General features: G+C 43.2%; 1 protein-coding gene across 1 annotated transcript in view; it reads right to left on the reverse strand.

The window, feature by feature from the left end:
- Window positions 1–27,203, reverse strand: part of LOC110491041 (uncharacterized) — a 110,159-nt gene that overhangs the window by 51,738 nt on the left and 31,218 nt on the right. The window contains exons 4-16 of the mRNA XM_090202577.1: window positions 24,787–24,909; window positions 24,548–24,670; window positions 24,107–24,244; window positions 23,812–23,934; window positions 23,333–23,455; window positions 22,922–23,095; window positions 22,581–22,712; window positions 20,959–21,087; window positions 20,637–20,765; window positions 19,909–20,043; window positions 19,634–19,768; window positions 6,762–6,887; window positions 3,937–4,068 (exon numbers count right to left, since the gene is read on the reverse strand). Coding sequence (XP_090058703.1) covers window positions 3,937–4,068; window positions 6,762–6,887; window positions 19,634–19,768; window positions 19,909–20,043; window positions 20,637–20,765; window positions 20,959–21,087; window positions 22,581–22,712; window positions 22,922–23,095; window positions 23,333–23,455; window positions 23,812–23,934; window positions 24,107–24,244; window positions 24,548–24,670; window positions 24,787–24,909 — 1,722 coding nt within the window. The remainder of the gene's footprint in view (window positions 1–3,936; window positions 4,069–6,761; window positions 6,888–19,633; window positions 19,769–19,908; window positions 20,044–20,636; window positions 20,766–20,958; window positions 21,088–22,580; window positions 22,713–22,921; window positions 23,096–23,332; window positions 23,456–23,811; window positions 23,935–24,106; window positions 24,245–24,547; window positions 24,671–24,786; window positions 24,910–27,203) is intronic.

The following is a 27,203-nucleotide window of genomic DNA, read 5'->3' on the forward strand; positions in this document are numbered from 1 at the left end:
TTTTTCCCTCATTTTGTCTGTCATAGTTGAAGCGTACCTATGATAAAAATTGGTGGCTGACTAAATACTTTTTTGCCCCACTGTAGATACTTTTGTACCCGTTTCCTCCAGCATCTTCACAGGGTTCTTTGCTGTTGTTCTGGGATTGATTTGCTCTTTTAGCACCAAAGTACGTTCATGTCTAGGAGACACAAGGCATCTCTATCCTGAGCAGTATGAAGGCTGCGTGGTCCCATGGTGTTTATACTTGCGTACTATTGTTTGTACAGATGAACATGGTACCTTCAGGCATTTGGAAATTGCTCCCAAGGATGAACCAGACTTATGGAGGTCTACAATTATTTTTCTGAAGTCTTGGCGGATTTCTTTTGATTTTCCCATGATGTCAAGCAAAAAGGCACTGAGTTTGAAGGTAGGCCTTGAATAACATCCACAGGTACACCTCCAATTGACTCAAATGATGTCAATTAGCCTACCACAAGCTTCTAAAGCCATGACATAATTTTCTGGAATTTTCCAAGCTGTTTAAAGGCACAGTCAAGTTAGTGTATGTAAACTTCTGACTCACTGGAATTGTGATACAGTGAATTATAAGTCATTTAATCTGTCTAAACAATTGTTGGAAAAATTACTTGTGTCATGCACAAAGTAGATGTCCTAAACGACTTGCCAAAACTATTTGCCAAAAACTAGTTAACGAATCCAACCTAAGCGTATGTAAACTTCCGACTTCAACTGTAAGTATTCAGACCCCTTACTCAGTACTTTGTTGAAGCACCTTTGGCAGCAATTACAGCCTCGAGTCTTCTTGATTATGACACTACAAACTTGACACACCTGTATTTGGGGAGTTTCTCCAATTCTTCTCTGCAGATCCTCTCGAGCTCTGTCAGATTGGATGGGGAGCGTTGCTGCTATTTTCAGGTCTCTCCAGAGATGTTAGATTGGGTTCAAGCCCGGGCTCTGGCTGTGCCACTCAAGGACATTCAGAGACTTGTCCCGAAGCCACTCCTGCGTTGTCTTGGCTGTGTGCTTAGGGTCGTTTTCCTGTTAGAAGGTAAACCGTCACCCCAATCTGAGGTCATGTAGCAGGTTTTCATTAAGGATCTCTCTGTACTTTGCTCCGTTCATCTTTGCCTCGATCTAGACTAGCCTCCCAGTCAATGCCGCTGAAAAACATCCTCACAGCATGATACTGCCACCACCATGCTTCACCATAGGGATTGTCCCATGTTTCCTCGAGACGTGACTCTTGGCATTCAGGCCAAAGAGTTCAATCTTGGTTTCATCATACCAGAGATTATGTGCCTTTACTAAGGAGTGGCTTCCGTCTGGCCACTCTACCATAAAGGCCTGCTTTGGGGAGTGCTGCAGAGATGGTTGTCCTTCTGGAAGGTTCTCCCATCTCCACAGAGGAACTCTGGAGCTCTGTCAGAGTGACCACCGGGTTCTTTATGACCTCCCTGACCAAGGCCCTTCTCCCCCGATTGCTCAGTTTGGCCGGGCGGCCAGCTCTAGGAAGAATCTTGGTGGTTCCAAACTTCTTCCATTTAAGAATTATGGAGACCACTGTGTTCTTAGGGACCTTCAATGCTGCAGACAGTTTTTGTACCCTTCCCCAGATCTGTGCCTCGACACAATACTGTCTCAGAACTCTACGGACAATTCCTTCAACCTCATGGCTTGCTCTGACATGCATTGTCAACTGTGGGACCTTATATAGACAGGTGTGTGGCATTCGAAATCATGTCCAATCAATTGAATTTACCACAGGTGGACTCCAATCAAGTTGCAGAAACATCTTAAGGATGATCAATGGAAACAGGATGCTCAATTTCAAGTCTCATTGCTCATTTCTGTTTTTTATTTATACATTTACTAACATTTCTAAAAACCTGTTTTCACTTTGTCATGATGGGGAATTGTGTGTAGATTGCTGAGGATTTTTATTTATTTAATCCATTTTAGAATAAGGCTGAAACATAACAAAACGGGGAAAATTTAAGGGATCAGAATACATTCCGAAGGCACTGTAAGTTCTCAAAACATGTTGGCACACCATTTAGAACATTGAGAACAAGCTATAGGCTGAGAAATACCTTGAGCACAGCTAAAGCTGACTAACTTAACAACTTAGCAAAAAATATGAATATTAATAAATAACTAATATATACAGTGCCTTGCGAAAGTATTCGGCCCCCTTGAACTTTGCGACCTTTTGCCACATTTCAGGCAAAGAAGAAGAATCAACGACAAGTGGGACACAATCATGAAGTGGAACGACATTTATTGGATATTTCAAACTTTTTTAACAAATCAAAAACTGAAAAATTGGGCGTGCAAAATTATTCAGCCCCCTTAAGTTAATACTTTGTAGCGTCACCTTTTGCTGCGATTACAGCTGTAAGTCGCTTGGGGTATGTCTATCAGTTTTGCACATCGAGAGACTGAATTTTTTTTCCATTCCTCCTTGCAAAACAGCTCGAGCTCAGTGAGGTTGGATGGAGAGCATTTGTGAACAGCAGTTTTCAGTTATTTCCACAGATTCTCGATTGGATTCAGGTCTGGACTTTGACTTGGCCATTCTAACACCTGGATATGTTTATTTTTGAACCATTCCATTGTAGATTTTGCTTTATGTTTTGGATCATTGTCTTGTTGGAAGACAAATCTCCGTCCCAGTCTCGGGTCTTTTGCAGACTCCATCAGGTTTTCTTCCAGAATGGTCCTGTATTTGGCTCCATCCATCTTCCCATCAATTTTAACCATCTTCCCTGTCCCTGCTGAAGAAAAGCAGGCCCAAACCATGATGCTGCCACCACCATGTTTGACAGTGGGGATGGTGTGTTCAGGGTGATGAGCTGTGTTGCTTTTACACCAAACATAACGTTTTGCATTGTTGCCAAAAAGTTCAATTTTGGTTTCATCTGACCAGAGCACCTTCTTCCACATGTTTGGTGTGTCTCCCAGGTGGCTTGTGGCAAACTTCAACCGACACTTTTTATGGATATCTTTAAGAAATGGTTTTCTTCTTGCCACTCTTCCATAAAGGCCAGATTTGTGCAATATACGACTGATTGTTGTCCTATGGACAGAGTCTCCCACCTCAGCTGTAGATCTCTGCAGTTCATCCAGAGTGATCATGGGCCTCTTGGCTGCATCTCTGATCAGTCTTCTCCTTGTATGAGCTGAAAGTTTAGAGGGACGGCCAGGTCTTGGTAGATTTGCAGTGGTCTGATACTCCTTCCATTTCAATATTATCGCTTGCACAGTGCTCCTTGGGATGTTTAAAGCTTGGGAAATCTTTTTGTATCCAAATCCGGCTTTAAACTTCTTCACAACAGTATCTCGGACCTGCCTGGTGTGTTCCTTGTTCTTCATGATGCTCTCTGCGCTTTTAACAGACCTCTGAGACTATCACAGTGCAGGTGCATTTATACGGAGACTTGATTACACACAGGTGGATTGTATTTATCATCATTAGTCATTTAGGTCAACATTGGATCATTCAGAGATCCTCACTGAACTTCTGGAGAGAGTTTGCTGCACTGAAAGTAAAGGGGCTGAATAATTTAGCACGCCCAATTTTTCAGTTTTTGATTTGTTAAAAAAGTTTGAAATATCCAATAAATGTCGTTCCACTTCATGATTGTGTCCCACTTGTTGTTGATTCTTCACAAAAAATACAGTTTTATATCTTTATGTTTGAAGCCTGAAATGTGGCAAAAGGTCGCAAAGTTCAAGGGGGCCGAATACTTTCGCAAGGCACTGTATATTAGTTATTTATTTTTACTAATTGATACTTGGTCACAGTGTCAATATTAAATTATCAAAAATTATATTGCGATACTCCACTGTGTACATTTTTCCCCCACCCTTACAATTATACTAAGTCTGAGGAGTGGTAACTAGTGTGTGTGTGCACGTGTCTCTCACCACTCTGACAAAGGGTGCCCATGTATCCAGGTTGGCAACGGCACGTTCCATTGTGTTTGTCACACACTCCCCCGTTCTGACAGTCAGGACAGGAGCCTGAGCAGCCCACACCCCATCGACCCTCCTCACACTCTAACAAACAAACAGACAGAGAGAGAGAGAGAGAGAGAGAAAAAAAAGTATGTGAGAGCGAGAGAGAAAGACTACAAGGTGAATTAATTGTTCTATTCTCCATATGGGGCTAATACTATTAAGCATTATTATTCTGACCAGTGTTCCATGGCGAAAGAATGAACAGAGTAGTGTTTCTCATGTCTTCTATGAAAATCAAATTTGATAAAGTGCTGTTTTAAAATATGTATAACTCGCAGTGACGATTCTAGCATCTAAATGTTGTTGAGGCAAAACAAATGTATTTGTGTGGAATGCATGCCAGCAAAGCCATTACACAACACAACACTAAGCAATACATGAATTGCACTATAATGGTGACAAATGGTGCCTACAAACTGTTAGGGCCAACATAAAGCTGTCCCAACAGAGTCCAACACTTTACCAATACTACACCTGGCTATCAGCGGAACCTTGTCTGGCAGCGAAACAGTTCATTCAGCCTCATTTACTGCCTTTAAAAAAAACAGCTGATATGGCTGACTTGCCTAAACAAAAGTGGTTTCTCCTGACAATTGAGATGTCCAAAATATGGCATAAGGGGCTACAAGCGGACGAGAGTCAATGCGTCATTTTGATTAAGACATTAATGAGCGAGCTAGGACGGACGTACTGTAGTCAATGTAACTATTTGTTCAGCACTTTTGAAATATACAGCGACAGAAGTCAGAACATGGGCCATTCATACAGTATTCTCCCTGTACACCAAGTCATAATTGTAGGATAAATAAAGGGGCATACAAGCAGACAATGAAAGCTCTTACAATATTTTATAATCATATTTCTCTAAAACAGGTTATAGGCTAGAGTTTGCATATCTCCCTGGCATATTACATAATTTATGCAGCAGCATACAATACATTTTTGGATTTCCCTTGTTGTGCTGTGCTCACTTGAACAGGAAGGTGGTGCGACGGTCCTTTGTGGGCAAATTTTGTCATCAAACTTTGTCATCAATCTGGCATTCTCTGGATTTATGGTGCTTTCAAGACAATTGGAAACTCAGAAAAAAAAAACAAATCATGATGACGTCAGTGATCTTCAGGTTGTAGCTCTAGAAAGAGGCCCGAGTTCTCGACTTACAATTCTGAGTTGGATGACCGTTTAAAACGTATTTTCCCAGTCGGAGCTCGTTTTTCCCCCTCGAGTTCCCAGTTGTCTCGAACTCACTGAAGTCAGATTTCCCAGTTCCGAGATAAGTGGCTTTGAGCGGGGCAGAAATCATGCTGGATTGACAATGTGAAATGTTTATAATTTTAAGCTTGGAAAAGCGACTCTTAAACCCAGACTTGGGACCACACAGCAAATCCACGGAATAGCAGGCTAGTGATTGCTTTGCAATGCTTGCATTTAGCCACTAATTCCTTCCAAATCACTCGTTGAATTTGGCCGATGAGCACCGATACGTTTTATCTATAGTTTCTCTTCATTATTTCTCTTCATATGACAAGGATTAAAAAGCATTTGCCAGTAGATTGTTGACTTGATGATGATGACTGCTAGCTTGCTAGCAAAGAGTTTGAAAATATGATGTTGACATGATCAATCAAAGCTACTGTAGATATAACGCGATTTGACGTCATTTTATCTGTGGTCAATGACTTCTAATGTAACTCTATGGCAGCACCTCAAGGGGGCTTGAATGTTGGTGGGTTGCCGCTGATAACTCTCTACAGAGGGTTTTCCTGACAACAAATACTCTTGATCTCTCTCTCTCTCACTCACTCTCCATCTCTCACATGTGTATTGTAATGGGTGCACAAGCCTTTTTTTGTTAACATTGTTTTTATGGGTCCATATTGTGACACAACTCTGCCTGCGAAACAGTGAATGATGCTCCAATGCTTTAGCTGCCCCATCATTTTCCGTGACGTTTCGGTTCAAGTTGACCTCAGCCAGAGGTGAACAAGGTTGAGTAAAGACACTCGATGCATCCCAAATGGCAGAACCCTGGCACATAGTGCACTAGGGAATAGGGTACCATTTGGGACACAAGCAAGTGTGGAACTTAAGCACTCACTTCTCTCTAAAACCGCCAGACTCAGTTCCATCTCCTCCTCCAAGGAGCTCGTATTCACAACAGTGTCCAAGAGAAGCTCAAACGGACCCGAATGAAAGACATCAGAGATGGAATCACAAAATGTTTTTTGGATAGTTTTACTATGGTTAGCCGTTGGAGAGAGATGTGCGGTCACATTGTTGAATGTAACACACATACTGCTGCGTCTATGGTCAGCCCATCCCATGTTGATTTGAAGAGGGCTTTTAAAGAGGGTCGACCATGGCCGATATTGGCGCACAGGGATATTTCCATGCCGTTATGCCAGGATATTTCTATTGGATTTGTCATTATGCCTGGGCCAGCCAGATGAGGATGGGCTCCGGTTCTAGGAGTACTGGTTCTTCTATCTAGTTTTCCTTTTTTTTCAAACACCTTGGAGTTTGAGGTTTTCTGTGACAGCTCTATGTTGTGCACTGTTGATACTCTAGATTCCATGTGCCTGACAAATGTCCTTGGATGTTTGTGTAGTACACATAAGAGAAAAGGCAGCGATATAACAAATATTTTGGATGTAGTGATTGGAAACCACTCCACCAACCATCCCTGTTCCTCCTCCCCACTGCCCTATTAGCATGTTGCCCCCCGTCTTTACCAGTCTCACAGTGCTGTCCAGTCACACCGTCAAGACAGTGGCACCGTCCTGTCACCTTGTCACATGGAGCGCCAGAGCAGTGGCACGATTGGTTACATCCAGCCCCGTAGCGCCCCTTCAGGCAGTCTGTAAGAGAGGACACACACACACACAGACATTCATGATTCATTGACAGATAGTATGATGATATACAGATGAAAAATACACAAAAGTATTTATGCTTACACAACTGTTTGGCTGCCCTCAATTGAACTAATTTGGATGAATTTGTTTCGATTGGATTGACATGTAGGAAATATGTGTGGATGTGTGTTGGACACCATCTGCTTATCCTGCATCAGTTTCTCTTGAAAGTTGGATCTATCTAGCACCGCATGTCCATTAACTACCAATTTGCTACAGGCGTAGGATCTTCATTTGACCCGTTTCTCACAGCAGGAAATAATCCTGCCACAACAGGAAATGTGAATTATTTTATGGATTATAATTACGGAGCAGCTGCTGTACCCAATTTTATGGAAACCCGATTTGGTTAAATACTGAGATTTCTGTACATGTAGGCAGCATATCAAACACAGGCAACACACAAATACACTCAGTCTAATTAGCAATGTAATGTTCTTTAGCAAATGTAATGTTCAAAAACAGCCTACATCATCATGGTTCACCAAGAGGAGTAAAGAAAGAAACATGAAGGGAGGTGGCGTAGAAGCTCTTTTAAACCTCAGAAACAATTTAAGATCCCACATATGTAATGTTGATGTACATGGGAAACCAGCAATGTGCACTCTCTAGTAAAATGAAAGAATGAGAGAGAGAGAGAGAGAGAGAGAGAGAGAGAGAGAGAGAGAGAGAGAGAGAGAGAGAGAGAGAGAGAGAGAGAGAGAGAGAGAGAGAGAATATTGTTCATCACCCCAGAGCATCTGCACGACCACAACCACCTAAGGAAGCAGACAGTAGGGATGTTTGCCAAGTCTCTAAAGGACGTGGCATTTGGTAGACAACACCCCATGCCGCACATGATAGAGGACCTACCAGACCACTGCACCACCAAGGAGCCCCAGGCCCCTTCAACGACCCAGTGCACCCCACAGGCCCCACCCACCACCAGAGCACCACCACTTCCATCGGCTTATCCAGACTGGACAGGGCCCAGCCTACTACCCCGCACCAGACCACCACCTCTACCAGACCAGAGAGGAAGCCCCACGGCCCAGACCTGGCCCCCCTCCACTCCACAGGGCCCAACAGCAGGACCAGCGCAGCTACGCAGAGGTCGTCAGAGGACAAGAGGACCCTGTAGGATTGAGTGAGATTAAACATCTCCTCCAATACGTCTGCACTAAACACACACACACGGACACATGCATGCACACACACACCACACACACACCTATTGTACTAAAAGTTTACTTGATCAATGAATACGATAGTGATTTCATGTTGCAAAAAGAAAAAATAGCAGTCAGAAATACAGTAACTACTAACTATTAAGTTGTTAAGAGTGAGATAAACAGGATAACAGCTAACATTCTTTTCTGTTATATACAGTGCCTTGCGAAAGTATTCGGCCCCCTTGAACTTTGCGACCTTCAAACATAAAGATATAAAACTGTATTTTTTTGTGAAGAATCAACAACAAGTGGGACACAATCATGAAGTGGAACGACATTTATTGGATATTTCAAACTTTTTTAACAAATCAAAAACTGAAAAATTGGGCGTGCAAAATTATTCAGCCCCTTTACTTTCAGTGCAGCAAACTCTCTCCAGAAGTTCAGTGAGGATCTCTGAATGATCCAATGTTGACCTAAATGACTAATGATGATAAATACAATCCACCTGTGTGTAATCAAGTCTCCGTATAAATGCACCTGCACTGTGATAGTCTCAGAGGTCCGTCAAAAGCGCAGAGAGCATCATGAAGAACAAGGAACACACCAGGCAGGTCCGAGATACTGTTGTGAAGAAGTTTAAAGCCAGATTTGGATACAAAAATATTTCCCAAGCTTTAAACATCCCAAGGAGCACTGTGCAAGCGATAATATTGAAATGGAAGGAGTATCAGACCACTGCAAATCTACCAAGACCTGGCCGTCCCTCTAAACTTTCAGCTCATACAAGGAGAAGACTGATCAGAGATGCAGCCAAGAGGCCCATGATCACTCTGGATGAACTGCAGAGATCTACAGCTGAGGTGGGAGACTCTGTCCATAGGACAACAATCAGTCGTATATTGCACAAATCTGGCCTTTATGGAAGAGTGGCAAGAAGAAAGCCATTTCTTAAAGATATCCATAAAAAGTGTTGTTTAAAGTTTGCCACAAGCCACCTGGGAGACACACCAAACATGTGGAAGAAGGTGCTCTGGTCAGATGAAACCAAAATTGAACTTTTTGGCAACAATGCAAAACGTTATGTTTGGCGTAAAAGCAACACAGCTGAAGACACCATCCCCACTGTCAAACATGGTGGCAGCATCATGGTTTGGGCCTGTTTTCTTCAGCAGGGACAGGGAAGATGGTTAAAATTGATGGGAAGATGGATGGAGCCAAATACAGGACCATTCTGGAAGAAAACCTGATGGAGTCTGCAAAAGACCTGAGACTGGGACGGAGATTTGTCTTCCAACAAGACAATGATCCAAAACATAAAGCAAAATCTACAATGGAATGGTTCAAAAATAAACATATCCAGGTGTTAGAATGGCCAAGTCAAAGTCCAGACCTGAATCCAATCGAGAATCTGTGGAAAGAACTGAAAACTGCTGTTCACAAATGCTCTCCATCCAACCTCACTGAGCTCGAGCTGTTTTGCAAGGAGGAATGGGAAAAAATTTCAGTCTCTCGATGTGCAAAACTGATAGAGACATACCCCAAGCGACTTACAGCTGTAATCGCAGCAAAATGTGGCGCTACAAAGTATTAACTTAAGGGGGCTGAATAATTTTGCACGCCCAATTTTTCAGTTTTTCATTTGTTAAAAAAGTTTGAAATATCCAATAAATGTCGTTCCACTTCATGATTGTGTCCCACTTGTTGTTGATTCTTCACAAAAAAATACAGTTTTATATCTTTATGTTTGAAGCCTGAAATGTGGCAAAAGGTCGCAAAGTTCAAGGGGGCCGAATACTTTCGCAAGGCACTGTATATATACAGTTGGGCAAAAAAGTATTTAGTCAGCCACCAATTGTGCAAGTTCTCCCACTTAAAAAGATGAGAGAGGCCTGTAATTTATCATAGGTACACTTCAACCTTGTGAAGACTTACAGAAAACGTTTGACCTCTGTCATTGCCAACAAAGGGTATATAACAAAGTATTGAGATACACTTTTGTTATTGACCAAATACTTATTTTCCACCATAATTTGTATATAAATTCATTAAAAATCCTACAATGTGATTTTCTGGATTTTTTTTCTCATTTTGTCTGTCATAGTTGAAGTGTACCTATGATGAAAATTACAGGCCTCTCATGTTAAGTGGGAGAACTTGGTGGCTGACTAAATATTTTTTGCCCAACTGTATATATATATATATAACAGAAAAAAATGTTAGCTGTTATCCTGTTTATCTCACTCTTAACAACTTACTAGTTAGTAGTTACTGTATTTCTGACTGCTATTCCTTCTTTTTGCATCATGAAATCACTATCAGTTGGCATGTGGAACATTCAGGGCCTAAACTCATCAACCTTTGGATTGAAGAGTTTAGCACTGGAGTTCAACAAAAATCTTAAAGATGTTGACGTCATCATTCTGCAGGAGACAGTGTAAGGCTGACATTGTCACTCACTGTCCCACAGGCTACAAAGAGGTAATTGTGCCATCACAGAAACCCAGTTCTGTCAATAGAGGCAGAGACTCTGGAGGACTGATCATTTGGTACAAATCCGAACTGCAAAATCTAATTGATCCCCTCAAAATTGGTAAATATTACATTTGGTTAAAACTGAAAAATAACTTGTACTGACAGAAAAATATGTGTTCCTTTGCGCAATATATTCCCCCCCCCCCCCAATTCCCATATTACTCAGATGAGGAAGAGATGTGCCATTTCCAGGCCCAGGGAAATGTGCTCATCTGTGGGGACACAAATGCTCACACAGGAACACTACCTGATCTAACGACCACACGAGGGGACAGCTTTATTACAGGCCATACTGTTTAACTGCCTTAATCTCCCCCATAGCAACAACAGTGACAGCACCATCAACAAAAACAGAAGGGATCTGTTGCAGCTCTGTAGAAGCCTGGGTCTGTACTTTGTCAATGGTAGTTTACAGGGGTACTCTTTGGGGAGAGTCACCTATTTATTGCTCACCTCTTGGCCACAGCACAGTAGACTATATGATTACAGACATTGATCCTTTCTCTCTCAGCTCATTCACTGTCAAGCCACTAACACCTCTGTCTGATCACAGCCAAATGACCTTGTTCCTCAAAAGAACAGACATGGAAACAACCACACATTCACAGCCCAGTAAGTTATACAACATCAGAAATTCATACAGATGGGTCCAAAACAGCACAGAAGAATACCAAAAAGCAACCTATAACCAAACACTCTTAGATTGTCATGTTCGTCATACGAATGAGACCAAGGTGCAGCATGGTATGCATACATTCTTCTTTATTTAAAGAATGAAACACTGAACAAACAAATAACAAAACGAACCGTGAAGCTATATGAATAGTGCAGACAGGCAACTAAACATAGAACAAGAACCCACAACAAAGGAAAATGGCTGCCTAAATATGATCCCCAATCAGAGACAACGATAAACAGCTGCCTCTGATTGGGAACCATATCAGGCCACCATAAACATACAAATACCTAGACCTACAAAACCCTAGACATACAAAAAACCTAGATGATTAAAACCCCTAGACAATACAAAAACTAGCGTATCCACCCTAGTCACACCCTGACCTAACCAAAATATAAAGAAAACAGAGATATCTCAGGTCAGGGCGTGACATAGATAACTTTCTGGATACCACATTCACTCATAGTAAAGAAGGCATCAATCTAGCAGTAAAATTATGATTGTAAAATTATGAGGAAAAAACTTTGAACACTATCCAACCAAAAGCACAGAAACCCATATAATGGTGAATTACGGCTTCATTATTGTGAGACTTTAAAACTCTATAAATGTACACTCAGAACCCAAAATGACACTAATTGAGGAGTCCATAAACAAACAAAATTTGAAAAAAAAAAAATCGGAACGAGGAATTAGCGATTCAAAATGGTGACATATGGACAACCCATTTTAAAACACTCTACAACACCATTCAAACTGACACAAACACAGAACAACGGCAAATTCATGAGAAGTTGAATGGATTAGAAAAGGCTATAAAGGACAATTCAAATCCATTGGACTCCCCAATTACTGACCAGGAGCTCTATAAGACACTTCAGGCCCTCAAATGTAAAAAAGCATATGGACCTGATGGCATCCTAAATGAGATGCTCAAACTCACTAGTGCAAAATTTCAATTGGCTATATTAAAACTGTTTAATTTGATCCTGAGTGTAGGTTATTTCCCTGACATCTGGAATCAAGGACTCATAACTCCAATATTTAAGAACGGAGACAATTTTGACTCTAACAATTACAGAGGCATTTGTGTGAACAGTAACCTGGGGAAGGTTTTCGGTAGTATTATACATGGAAGAGTTCTTAATTTCCTTAATAAGCACAATGTCTTGAGCAAAAGCCAAATTGGATTTATACCAAAACATCACACGACTGATCATATTTACACCCTACACATCCTGATAGATAACATGTCCACCAAAATATACGCTTGCTGTATCGACTTCCAAAAAGCATTTGATTCAATTTGGCAAACAGGACTGTTCTACAAAGTTATTGAAAGTGGTGTAGGGGCTAAAACATATGACATAATTAAATCAAATGTATACTGAGAATATGTGCAGCATTAAAATTGGCAAGAAATTAACTGAATTCTTTAACCAAGGGCGGGGCATTCGCCAGGGTTGCAATCTGAGCCCTGCCCTGCACTCAATATTTACATCAACAAATTGGCCACTGTTCTAGAAAAATCCTCAGCCCCTGGTGTTAGTCACCACAATTCAGAGGTTAAATGCTAACTCTTCGCAGATGAGCTATACCTGCTGTCACCCACAGCACATGGCCTACAGCAGGGCCTGGACCTGCTAGAGCAGTACTGCCAGACCAGACCAGGCAGTAAGCCCCAAAAATACTCAAATAATGATTTTCCAGAGAAATTGAAATACCTAAAATGTGGCTAAAACTAATTGAATGTGTCATTGAACCAATTACACTTCATGGCAGCGAGGTGTGGGGTCCACTGGCAAAATAATATTTCACCAAATGAGACAAACACCCCATTGAAACCCTGCATGTAGTTCTGTATGATTCTCCTACATGTCCAGAGGAAAAGTACAAACAATGCATGCAGGGCAGAATTAGGCCAATATCCAGTAATAATAAACACTTTTTTGAAAAGCAATTAAGTTCTGGAAACACCTAAAATACAGTGACCCCCTCTCATATCATTACCAAGCCCTGCAATGCTAAGAGCTGAGCAAAGAAAAGATTCCCCTCATCCAGCTGGTCCTGGGGCTGAGTTCACAAACCTGTTCTACTAACACACTAAAGCCTCAGGACCAGATTCAATCCGAATAAAAACAAATTACAACACAATCAAAACAAAACTGCATTGCTTATTGGGAAACTATTTGACCATGGTTACTGATCATAACCTTAGAAAAACGTACAGGCTCAGTGGGCACAGCCTTGCCATTGAGACGGGTAGACAGGAAAACCTGGCTCCCTGTATTGGAAAGGCTATGCAACCACTGCACCACAGCAGAACCTGAGACGGAGCTGCATTTCCTGACAAAATGTCAAAAATATATAACCATTAGAGAGTGTAATTTCCCCAAATTTGAAACACTTATTCAAGGTTTCAAATACCTCTCGGATGAGAGTAGGCTACCCGTCCTGTTGGGGGAGGACACAGAGAGCTGCCTGCCATAAGATGAGGAACATTGTCTGACAGACCAATGAACCTGCACATGTCCTCTACTGTATGCTTATTGTTCAATGTGTGGTTATTTTGACCCTTGGTTATTGTTGTCCCATTGACAATTTTGATTCTTATGATTTTCATATTGTAAATATCCAAAGTAAGCTTTGGCAATATGTACATTGTTACGTCATGCCAATAAAGCGAATTGAATTGGGGAGGGAGAGAGGGAGAGAAAAACAAAAAACCCGGCACGATTCCCCAATGTTCCTAATTGAATGCAGATGCAAGGCTCTGGTCGATTCATGGCTTCCAGATGACAAGCAACTCAACGCCAACTTTGTGTTTCAGTGAAACTATTCTGGTTATTTTCGTCTTATGGACACACACACAACCACACACATGCATAGCTACATACACATGCAGACACGAACAGTAGTTACTTAGGCAGTAACTTCACCTCCCCACACACACACTCTCATGGACGCAAGTATGCGTGTCTGGAAATGCACAAACACTTCTATCTCCCACAGAGTTTGAGTATATCCATCACACAATGACCATCCTGCTAGGTCCAAAGCCAGACACTAAAGATAGAGGGAGGCATAGATGGAGGAAGCAGACCCAAAGGATGGCTCCGGTTCCGAGAACATCACCCTCTGAGGTCAAGAAGACTCCCTCCCACACATTCACACAGCTGCCTGTCAGTGTGGCCAAAACACTGCAGTGTAACACACACACAAATGTTTTACATTTTAGTCTTTTGTTTTTTTAAATATTATACTTGATAAACAATACAGAACATACACATACAAACAACAACATAATACAAACATCGCACCTGCCCAGACCCACTCGCACACACCATCTCCAGCATCTCCTTCCGCCACATGGTCTCTCTCTCTCTTGCACGCATGCACGCACACACGCACACGGGTTCCAGATACACCAAAAGCCATTGTAAGCGAATTATCAGATTTTTTACAATGTCTGGAGAAGTGTTTTAACGTGTTGGTATTATAGAATGATGCAGTAGGGGAGACTGGGCAGAGAATCACATGGTTGGCTCATAGCTGGGGTGCTGTCTGTTGATGCAGGGGTTGCAGTGAGCTCTCCTTTATCCTCATGATCAAAATGTCACCCTTTAATGAACACTTCTGTTCTTACCTAATGGCTCCAATACAGTGGCCTCCAACTCTTGTCCTGGGGGACTACAGGGTGTACAGGCTTTTTTCTTCCCACCCCAGCACTTACACACCTGTTTCAAATCATCAAGGTCCTGATGTGCAGCTAATACCCTCCCCCCCCAACCTCCTGTTGATTATTGTGTAACTGCTCAGCACAAACAGAAAGAGAGAGGGAAACAGAAGAACAGTGTTGAGTAACTCATCTAAAATAAGAGTATGAACTCATAAAGAGCTGGAACTACCATGTGCGTGGAAGACTGTGTGGGTCCATGAGAAACACCATGAGAAAAAAAAGATGGATGTCCAAACTGTGCATGTGCGTGTTGTGCAAGGTTGTGGTCCCTTGGAATTTAAGTCACTAAATTCAGGAAGTGATTAGCTTCTCCTTTTCAGTTTGTTGAGAAATCATATAAAATGGATGCAATTTTTTTAATTATTGAATTGGTATTGCAGTTTATTTCTTAAATTGAATTACTTAAATTCTAATTGACCCAATTACAAAGATTGTTAGCACAGTTCATATAAGGAAATCAGTCAATTAAAATAAATTCATTAGGCACTAACCTATGGATTTCACATGACTGGGAATACAGATATGGATCTGTTGGTTACAGATACCTTTAAAAAAAAAAGTAGGGGCGTGGATAAGAAAACCAGTCAGTATGTGATGTGGCCACCAATTCCCTCATGCAGAGCGACACATCTCCTTCGCATAGAGTTGATCAGGCTGTTGATTGTGGCCTGTGGAATGTTGTCCCACTCCTCTTCAATGGCTGTGCGAAGTTAATGGATATTGGCGGGAACTGGAACACGCTGTTGTACTCGTCCATCCAGAGCATCCAAAACATGCGCCGACTGTCGGCTTCGACAGAGATGATCGCCTCGCTTCGCGTTCTTAGGAAACTATGCAGTATTTAGTTTTTTTATGTATTATTTCTTACACTGTTACCCCAGGACATCTTAAGTCTTATTACAAACAGCCGGGAGGAACTATTGGATATAAGAGCAACGTTAACTTAACAACGTTACGACCAGGAATACGACTTTCCTGATGCGGATTCTCTGTTTGGTCCACCACCCAGGACAATGGTTCGGATCCCAACAGGCGACCCAAAACAAAGGCGCCGCAGAAGGAGCGGAGCGGTCTTCTGGTCAGGCTCGTTAACGGGCACGTCGCCCACCGAGGCAACATCCAGTCTCTTGACAACAATTTAGACGAAATCCGAGCAAAGGTTGCTTCCAGAGAGACATCAGAGTTTGTAACATTCTCTGATTCACGGAAACATGGCTCACTCGGGATACTTTATCAGAGTCGGTAGAGCCACCTGGTTTCTTCACGCATCGCGCCGACAGAAGCAAACATGTCTCTGGTAAGAAGAAGAGCGGGGTGTATGCCTTATGATTAACGAGTCATGGTGTAATCATAACAACATACAGGAACTAAAATCCTTTTGTTCACTTGACCTAGAATTCCTTACAATCAAATGCAGACCGCATAATCTACCAAGAGAATTCTCTTTGACTATAATCACAGTCGTGTACATCCCCCCCAAAGCAGACACCTAGACGGCCCTGAAATAACTTAATTGGACTCTATGTAAACTGGAAACCACATATCCTGAGGCTAAATTTTATCAGCAAATCGAATGCGCGACCCGGGATGGGAAAATTCTGGATCATTGTTGCTCTAACTTCCACGACACATAAAAAGCCATCCCTCGCCCTCCTTTCGGCAAATCTGACCACGACTCCATTTTGCTGCTCCCAGCCTATAGACAGAAACTAATTCCACGCTTCAAGATTGCTTCGATCACGTGGACTGGGATACGTTCCGGACAGCGTCGAACAACAACATTGATGTATACGCTGATTCGGTGAGTGAGTTGATTAGCAAGTGCATCGGTGATGTTGTACCAACGACAACTATTAAAACCGTCCCGAACCAGAAACCGTGGATTGATGGCAGCATTCGCGCAAAACTGAAAACGCGAACCACTGCTTTAATCAGAGCAACGCGACCGGAAACATGACTGAATACAAACAGTGTAGCTATTCCCTCCGCAAGGCAATCAAACAAGCTAAGCGTCAGTATAAAGACAAAGTAGAGTCGCAATTCAACGGCTCAGACATGAGAGGAATGTGGCAGGGTCTCCAGTCAATCATGGACTACAAAAAGTAAACCAGCCCCGTCACGGACCCCGATGTCTTGCTCCCAGACAAACTAAACAACTTCTTTGCTCGCTTTGAGGACAATACAGTGCCACCAACACGGCCCACTACCAAAACCTGCGGACTCTCCTTCACCGCAGCCAATGTGAGTAAAACATTTAAACATGTTAACCCTCGCAAGGTTGTCGGCCCAGACGGCATCCCTAGCCATGTCCTCAGAGCATGAAGTGCTTTGAGAGACTAGTCAAGGATCACATTACCTCCACCCTCCCTGACACCCTAGACCCACTCCAATTTGCTTACCGCCCCAATAGGTCCACAGACGACGCAATCGCAATCACACTGCACACTGCCCTAACCCATCTGGACAAATCTCACACTCAACGTCAACAAAACAAAGGAGATGATCGTGGACTTCAGGAAACAGTAGAGGGAGCACACCCCTATCCACATCGACGGGACAGTAGTGGGGAAGGTGGAACGTTTTAGGTGCCTCGGCATACACATCACGGACAAACTGAAATGCAGACAGCGTGGTGAAGAAGGCACAACAGCGCCTCTTCAACCTCAGGAGGCTGAAGAAATCCGGCTTGTCCCCAAAAACACCCACAAACCTTTACAGATGCATAATCAAGAGCATCCTGTCGGGCTGTATCACCGCTCCGCCCACAACCGCAAGGCTATCCAGAAGGTAGTGAGGTCTGCACAACGCATCACCGGGGGCAAACTACTTGCCCTCCAAGACACCACCCTATGTCACAGGAAGGCCAAAAAGATCATCAAGGACAACAACCACCCGAGCCACTGCCTGTTCACACCGCTATCATCCAGAAGGCGAGGTCAGTACAGGTGGATCAAAGCTGGGACCGAGAGACTGAAAAACAGCTTCTATCTCAAGGACATCAGACTGTTAAAAATCCATCACTAACATAGAGTGGCTGCTGCCAACACATTGACTCAACTCTAGCCACTTTAATAATGGAAAAATTGGATGTAATAAATGTATCACTAGTCACTTTAAACAATTCCACTTTATATAATGTTTACATACCCTACATGACTCATCTCATATACTGTACTCTATACCATCTTGCCTATGCTGTTCGGCCATCGCTCATCCATATATTTATATGTACATATTCTTATTCATTCCTTTACACTACAAGGTAGTTGTTGTGAAATTGTTAGATTACTTGTTAGACATTACTGCATGGTCTGAACTGGAAGCACAAGCATTTTGCTACACTCACATTAACATCTGCTAACCATGTGTATGTGACCAATAAAATTTGATTTGATTTTGATTTGATGCTCAATGGGTTATACTCTGGTGAGTTTGCAGGCCATGGAAGAACTGGGACAGTTTCAACTTCCAGGAATTGTGTACAGATCCTTGCGACATGGGGCTGAGGTGATGGTGGCGGATGAATGGCATGACAATGGGCCTCAGGATCTCGTCACAGTATCTCTGTGCATTCAAATTGCCATCGGTAAAATGCATTTGTGTTCGCTGTCCGTAGCTTATGCCTGCCCATACCATAACCCCACCGCAACCATGGGGCACTCTGTTCACAACGTTGATCAGCAAACTGCTTGCCCACAAGACGCCATACACAATGTCATCTGCAAGGTACAGTTGAAACACGGATTCATCCGTGAACAGCACACTCCTCCAGCGTGCTAGTGGCCATCGAAGGGGATAATTTGCCTACTAAAGTCGGTTAATACGCCGAACACCAGGGTCGTGACCAGTCATATCAAGACACTGGTGAGGATGACGAGCACGCAGACGAGCTTCCCTGAAACGGTTCCTGACAGTTTGTACAGAAATTCTTCAGTTGTGCAAACTGGTTTCACCAGCTGTCCAGGTGGCTGGTGTCAGATGGTCCCGCAGGTGAAGAAGACAGATGTGGAGGTCATGGGCTGGCGTGATTTCACGTGGTCTGCAGTTGTGAGGCCGGTTGGACATATTGCCAAATTCTTTAAAACGATATTGGAGGCGGGTTATGGTGGAGAAATAAACATTCAATTCTCTGGAAACAGCTCTGGTGGACATTTCTCCAGTCAGCATGCCAATTGCACGCTCCTTCAAGACTTGAGACATCTGTGGGATTGTGTTGTGTGACAATTTAGTGGTCTTTTATTGTCCCCAGCACAAGGTGGACCTGTGTAATGATCATGTTGTTTAAATCAGCTTCTTGATATGCCACACCTGTCAGGTGGATGAATTATCTTGGCAAAGGATAAATGCTTACTAACAGGGATGTTAACAAATGTCTTCACCACATTTTAGAGAAATATGTTTTTTGTGCATATGGAACATTTCTGGCATCTTTCATTTCAGCTTATGAAATGGGACCAACACTTTACATACATACATTGCATTTATATTTTAGTTCAGTGTAAATACCCATTTCTGTTTCCAATAAATGGACAATGAAGTACTATTCTGCATTGGTCTGGGCTGGCACGCCATGCACTGTACCCACCTAGGTCACAGTTGTCCCCATGGAAACCAGGTGGGCACTGGCGCAGACACTCCCCTGTCACACGATCACAGGGTACCCCTGATGGACACCCACATGTCCTCTTGCAGGCAAGGCCATAGTATCCTCTGTCACATTCTAGAGAAGAGGCGCAAAAGTGGGTTAAAAGTGCTGGTTACACATTTAGGGACAGTTTCCCAGACCCAGATAGAACCATTCCTTGATGTGTGTGTGTGTGTGTGTGTGTGTGTGTGCAGAACATCTCCTGAACCACTGACCCTCCTGGCAGTTCTTGCCCTGGTAGCCTGGTTTGCAGACACAGGAGCCATGGCGGCGGTGGCACTCCAGGGTGTTCTGTTGGAAACACTGGCACTCCTCCGAGCAGCCAGGGCCGTATGCCCACTTAGGACACGCTGGGTAGAGACGGCACACCAAAGGGTTAAACCGGACTGCAGGCCTGATAGGGCACACAGGGATACTGCCTGACTGTGTACATGGTTGTGCAGGGCAAGAGGTCCAGGGCCCGTATTGATAAATAATCTCATTGTTGGGGTTATGATTATGATCAGTTTAGCCATTTAGATCACATTGAATAACATTACATGGACAGAGGGGACCTGATCCTCGATCAGCAATCCTCTGAGATGCTTTTTTAATTTTACCTTTATTTAACTAGGCAAGTCAGTTAAGAACAAATTCTTATTTTCAATGACGGCCTAGGAACAGTGGGTTAACTGCCTGTTCAGGGGCAGAACGACAGATTTGTACCTTGTCAGCTCGGGGATATGAACTTGCAACCTTTCGGTTACTAGGCCAACGCTCTAACCACTAGGCTACCCTGCCGCTTGACAGCCCCTGATCACAGTATGATCCTGACGTACAAGAAATTAGTCTTTCCTTGAGGTAGTCACTGGGTCTGGCAATTGAAATAAATGGCTACAGGGAGTGAATGTATGACAGAAAGGAAACAGAAAGTAGAGAGTCAGTGAGATGTCACGCCACTCACGTAGGTGACAGAAACGCCCATAGAGCCCAGGGTCACACAGGCAGGCTCCGTAGGTCCGATGGCAGTGCCCGTTTTTGGCACAGTTACACTTCTTATTGCAAAGTTTCCCATACAGGCCGCTAGGACAGCCTATGGAGCACAGAGACACATAGAGAAGAGTAGAGAGTACATTATAGCACATTATAATGTGCACCAATATTGGTATTTGCACTTTTGAAATAATTCAAATTCTAGGTAAGCCAAATCATATGTACCATTTAAAGAGAAAACAATGTTATTTTGATCCAGGTCTGCATGATAACATTAATGTGTGCCAACTCACCATCCTGGCACAGATCCCCACTGACTCCAGGTGGGCAGCGACAGTGCCCGCTCACAGGGTCACAGGTGGCACCATTCTTACACTTACAGCTGAAGAGGCAGTTCCTGCCAAATGTGCCCTCTAGACAAGCTGAGCAGAGGGAAGGAGAGAGAGAGGGTGAGAGAAGCATAGACACGTGTATGGCGTTAAATCTCTCAATCAAAGCTGGATACGTCATCAAAATAGGCCATTTCTGTTGGATGATTATGTCTGACATAATGTAAGATTCCCTTCAAACACATATACAGATGCAGGATCTTAATTTGAGCCGCAGTAAATGTAAATGTGACTTTGAGGATTAAACCCTTTTAATGTTTTGATACACCACATGACCAAAAGTATGTGGACAACTGCTTGTCAAACATCTCATTACAAAATCATGGGCATTAATATGGAGTTGGTCCCCCCTTTGCGGCTATAACAGCCTTCACTCTTCTGGGAAGGCTTTCCATTAGATGTTATACCATTGCTGTGGGGACTTGCTTTCATTCAGCCACAAGAGCATTAGTGAGGTCTGGCACAGATGTTGGGCGATTAGGCCTGGCTCGCAGTCGGTGTTCCAATTCATCACAAAGGTGTTTGATGGGGTTGAGGTCAGGGCTCTGTGCAGGCCAGTCAAGTTCTTCCACACCGATTTCGACAAACCATTTCTATATGGATCTCGCTCTGTGCATGGGGGCATTGTCATGCTGAAACAGGAAGGGGCCTTCACCAAACTGTTGCCACAAAGTTGGAAGCACATAATCATCTAGAATGTCATTTCCCTTCACTGGAACTAAGGGGCCTAATCCGAACCACGAAAAACAGACCCAGACCATTATTCTTACTCCACCAAACTTTACAGTTGGCACTATGCATTCGGGCAGGTAGTGTTATCCTGCTATCCACCAAACCCTGATTCGTCCGTCGACCTCCGCCAGAAAGTGAAGCGTGATTTATCACTCCAGAGAACGCGTTTCCACTGCTACAGAATCCAATGGCGGCGAGCTTTACACCACTCCAGCCGAAGCTTGGCATTGTGCATGGTGATCTTAGGCTTGTGTGCGGCTGCTCGGCCAAGGAAACCCATTTCATGAAGCTCCCGACGAGCAGTTCTTGTGCTGACAATGCTTCCAGAGGCAGTTTGGAACTCGGTAGTGAGTGTTACAACCGAGGACAGACGATTTTTATGTGCTACGCACTTTTGCACTCGGCGGTCCCGCCCTGTGTGCTGGTGTACCCTACCACTTTGTGGCTGAGCCGTTGTTGCTCCTAGACGTTTCCACTTCATAATAACAGCACTTACAGTTCCCTGGGGCAGCTGTAGCAGGGCAGAAATTTTACAAACTGACTTGTTGGAAAGGTGGCATCCTATGACAGTGCCACCTTGAAAGTCACGGAGCTCTTCAGTAAGGCCATTCTACTACCAACGTTTGTCTATGGAGATTGCATGGCGGGCGGTGTGCTTGATTTTATACACATGTCAGCATCGGGTGTGGCTGAAATAGTCGAATTCACAAATTTGAAGGGCAGTCCACATACTTTTGTACATATAGTGTATATTTTGTTCTCTCTGCATGGCATCAGGTGCAGAAGAGACTCACTCTGGTTGCAGACAAGGCCTGTCCACCCATCAGGACAGTCACAACGTCCCTCCTCCAGGTCACACACACCACCGTTGGAGCAGTCGTCACACGTCAGGCTGCAGTCATGGCCAAACGTTTCGTTTAGACACACTGGTGAGAAAGAGCAGGAAGAGGAAGATGAGGTACAATATATATAGTAAAGGAGTAAAGCCAATTTTGACTTTGTTTGCAATCTAAAAAAAATATGTGCAAACAAGCTGTTTATAAGCTGCTTACATCTGTGTTACGAGTTCCTTATCTGGTTATTACAACAGTCTCATGTATGCCTTATGTGGGTGTTGCTACAGGTGTATGTATACCAAAGGTCTTGGTGAGAGTGCTCTGGGCCCGGAGCTCTCCCAGGCCGTCCTCCTCATAGTCGTCATAGCGCTCCAGCGGCTGGAAGTTGTCATTCAGCAGGGTGAACTGGGGTGGAGGGAGCTTCACCGCGATGCGGCCGCTCCACTCCAACAGCTCTACTGCCCGCTCCAGGGCTGGAGGGAGAAAGTAGAACAGTCATTGTCTCTGTCTCTGCACACTTGTGTCTAATATCCACTTTAGCATGCCACTTGAATAAACTCTGAGGCCTAGTTACAGCCGATAACGTCTACTGCCTGGCATAGCCTACCACTAAGGCTCAGAGTTTTGGTCAAGTCAGGATAAACTTCTGGCCCTAAGTATTATTTTGACCTGACTACCGCCCAGACAGGATTCATTTTCAATCCACTTACGAATACAGGAGAGACGGTTCTCGTTTAGCCGGTGTCCGAGGCGACAGTAGCACTGGAAGGAGCCGGCTGTGTTCTGGCAGGTATGGTCACAGCCTCCGTTGTCTACCAGACACTCATCCACATCTGCAACATCAACAACCAAAACTAGAAATGGTACATGTCCTGAAGAAATTCTATGTGCTTGCCGCGATTGTAGAGTTCAAGCTGCAGCAAACACACTAATAAGGCTCAAAGAGATTACATCATTGTAAGCAAAGGGAGTCTTCATGCTTACAGACATCAACAACAGAACTTAAATCTGCCAAGACTACAATTATTGTCTTCCAATTTACCCCGTTCCTTGAGGCATGCAAAGGGACGGGGTAAGAGCAAACTGACTTTTATTCTGTAAACAGGAAGTCGACCCATTGTGTAGATAGATCATTTAAGATCATTTTTGATAGCATTTGATCAAGGAGGTCCTGCTAAATGGACCATACCATCACAGCCACACCCATCCGAGTTGAGACGGTAGCCAGCCCCGCAGTAGCATTCGTAACCCCCGGGATAGTTCGTACAGTCCTGCTCGCAACACGAGCTTCCCGTCTCGCACTCGTCCAAGTCTAAAACACACACGGCCATTGTTGACAAGTCTGTCTATGAAGGGACTTTAGTGCCAATAATTTGTCAGTTCAATCGTTTTGAATTCATGCCAAATTCAAAATGATTGGCACTAAAATCACTCCATATCGATCAAAACTGATTATATTATTCTCCAAACTGCTCTTTGCTCACCCACACATGTCTTGAGGTCATCGTCCAGATGGTAACCATGGTTACAGCTGCAGACAGGTCCGAGGGCGGAGTGTTGGCACTTTTGGGAACAGCCTCCGTTGGCAGTCTCACAACCGTTCACAATCTCCATCTCGATACCTGAGGAGAGACAAATGTGGACACCTGTTGTTCCAAGACAAACATACACAATATTTTCTTGCAAATAATCCCTTTTTCTTGTGGCACTAATGTTTTAGTCTGACCAAAACATTTGTAATAGCCTTTGTTGTATTTTACTCTACACTCCAACATCCCTAAAGGGGAATATGGATGATGATTCATGCCAGTAAAAATGCTATAATAAAAGTGTAAATGTGTAATGCTATTTTGACATCACGGATAATTGGTAATGTCTCAGTGAGTAAATGGGAGTTGACTGAGAGTGAATGAAAGTTGACTTACGATAGCATTTCCTGCCATTGGCACCCAACTTGTATGCTGGGTTACAGACACAGGTAAAGGAACCCTGGGTGTTATGGCAACCGTGGGCACAGGCAGTTTGGCCTGTCTCACACTCATCGATGTCTGAGACACACACACACACACACACACACACACACACACACACACCTTAAATCATTGTAATCACCATTACCACCAATAGACTAATCCCTAGAAGCATAGTCAATTCGGAAGTTTACCTTCACAGTTTTTGCCATCCTGTGCCAGTGTATATCCAGGACGACAGTCACACTGAGATCGTCCTCCTTCATTTCTACAGGTGTGCACACAGCCTCCATTTCTGTCTGCACACGGGTTTCTCACTGGAACACAGTAACACAGAATGAGTACAATAATGTACGTACACGTACACACACAGACTGACAGAAACACACACACATGCTCTTGCCGGCACTCTCCCTTGTGGTTTTGAGGGAGTAAGAGGGTAATGGGGTTAAATGGGAGTCTGGTTACTTTCTCCCTGCAGATATGACCATAATTACTTCCATGTCTGGACCCTTGAGAGGTGAATTTCCAAGTGGCTACACGTATTAGGAATCAAGAGGCTTTCCTTTATTTCTTGGTAGCTACTTATTGTCGATGCATGGAAGACAGTGCACATCTAGCTAAGCAGGAAACAGAGAATTCATTGTAAAGTAAAACAAAGTCAGTAAAAGGTACAAGATTTCCACATCTGCCCAAAGATAGAATTGATACAACAGTAACAATGTAACTTTTCCACAATGCCGGTTTGTTTGAAATCCACCCTAGGTATAACTATTTCATGCATTGCACTCTTGGATGGTGCTTTGGTAACCAAGGCAACAGTGAGCCTCTGGTAAGACTCAGTTAATGTGTATTGGCCAGTCAGTCTGCTGGCCAGACAGACCAATGGTCAGAGGTCGCCAAGCCAATGGCAAGTCTCGCCAAGCCAACCGGTCTCTGTCAAGGACCTCGCAGTCGGATAGAAGACTAGAGGAATTTTAAAGCTCGCCAAAGTGGACAGTAATTTAAACATTTTTTGTTATTACAGTTCACACTTCCCAACAGCTGCAAGCTCTGCTTTATAACCTCGTAAATTACTATAATTGTATTTTCCCCTCTATTTTATCAAAACCATTTAAATATCCAATTGGATTGTAAACATAATTGACATTTCTCTGAAGGCTTTTTTGTCTTTTGATGTTTAAATGTAAAATTCCAACAATATTACATGTGTCTTGATATATAAAATACGACATGTTGTATCTGAGATCTACGTGTCGACCACAATAAGAACCATCTGAAGTTTAATTCAGAAGTAAGGATCCAGGCTGCCAATGGCCTTTGGGTAAGGACTGAGGACTGCCAGCAACGAAATCTGAAGCCAACCACTCCAGCACAGCTGTGTAGTTCAGCTAAGCTCATAGTGCAGGGGATTTGTGAAAATTCTGTTTACTTTTTCATAAAAGCATGTAACTTGGTAAACTTGTACAGTTTGGGGCCCTGAACATTTCGATATGGAGGCATCGGAAAAACTCCTGCAATTTTCCATTCCTCCATAACCAAATAAGGTATTTATTTCTCCTATCTCCTGAACCAAGGATGCTATTACAGAGAAGGTGATGTTTACCCCTATGTTTTGATGGTCAATGATTACAATGGTACTATGAACAACATCAAATCGCAACCTAGAGGCAGTGGCAGTCATTTTGCTATTCCGCCATAGCCGGACAATGTATTTTCCGTCATATCTACTGAATGATGTCATGATATCACAGAAGGTGATGTTTACAACTATGTGTTGATGGTCAATGAATAAAATTATATCCCATAAAACATCAAACAGTTCAGATTATTATATAATGGTGGACTGCTGTGGTAAACAATGGAAAGAAATCCAATGAAATCTCAGTTTCTGACAATGGGGAAGGGAGATACCTAGTCAGTTTTACAACTGAATGCCTTCAACTGAAATGTGTCTTCTGCATTTAACCCTCTGAATCAGAGAGGTGTGGGGGGGCTGCCATAATCAACATCGTCAGCATCCGGGGAACAGTGGGTTAACTGCCTTGCTCATGAGCAGAATGACAGATTTTTACCTTGTCAGCTCAGGGATTTGATCAAGCAACCTTTTGGTTACTGGTCCACTAGGCTACCTGCTCAATGTCAATGTAGCACTCACTTCCGTAGCACTCACTTCCGTCATCATGAAGTGCTTTGAGAGACTAGTCAAGGACCATATCACCTCCACCCTACCTGACACCCTAGACCCACTCCAATTTGCTTACCGCCCCAATAGGTCCACAGATGACGCAATCGCAATCACACTGCACACTGCCCTAAGCACAAGCATTTCGCTACACTCGCATTAACATCTGCTAACCATGTGCATGTGACAAAAAAATTGATTTGATTTTATAATATTATTTCTGTTGTTGATTTGAAAATTTGATTGAACTATTTTTTGAGAAATATTATACTTTAGGTTAAGCTTAGTTTGGGGGCAATGTGGAATCAATCATTTTTTATTCTGCTTTACTGAAAATGTATCATTGACACCATGCTAAGGTACGAGCAAGAAAGATTCTGCCCCCACAGTTTATTAGGTACACCCATCTAGTACAGGGTCGTACCT

Source organism: Oncorhynchus mykiss, chromosome 16 (assembly GCF_057628025.1).
Source record: "Oncorhynchus mykiss isolate SJ-2025 chromosome 16, ASM5762802v1, whole genome shotgun sequence".
NCBI classification, from domain to species: domain Eukaryota; kingdom Metazoa; phylum Chordata; class Actinopteri; order Salmoniformes; family Salmonidae; genus Oncorhynchus; species Oncorhynchus mykiss.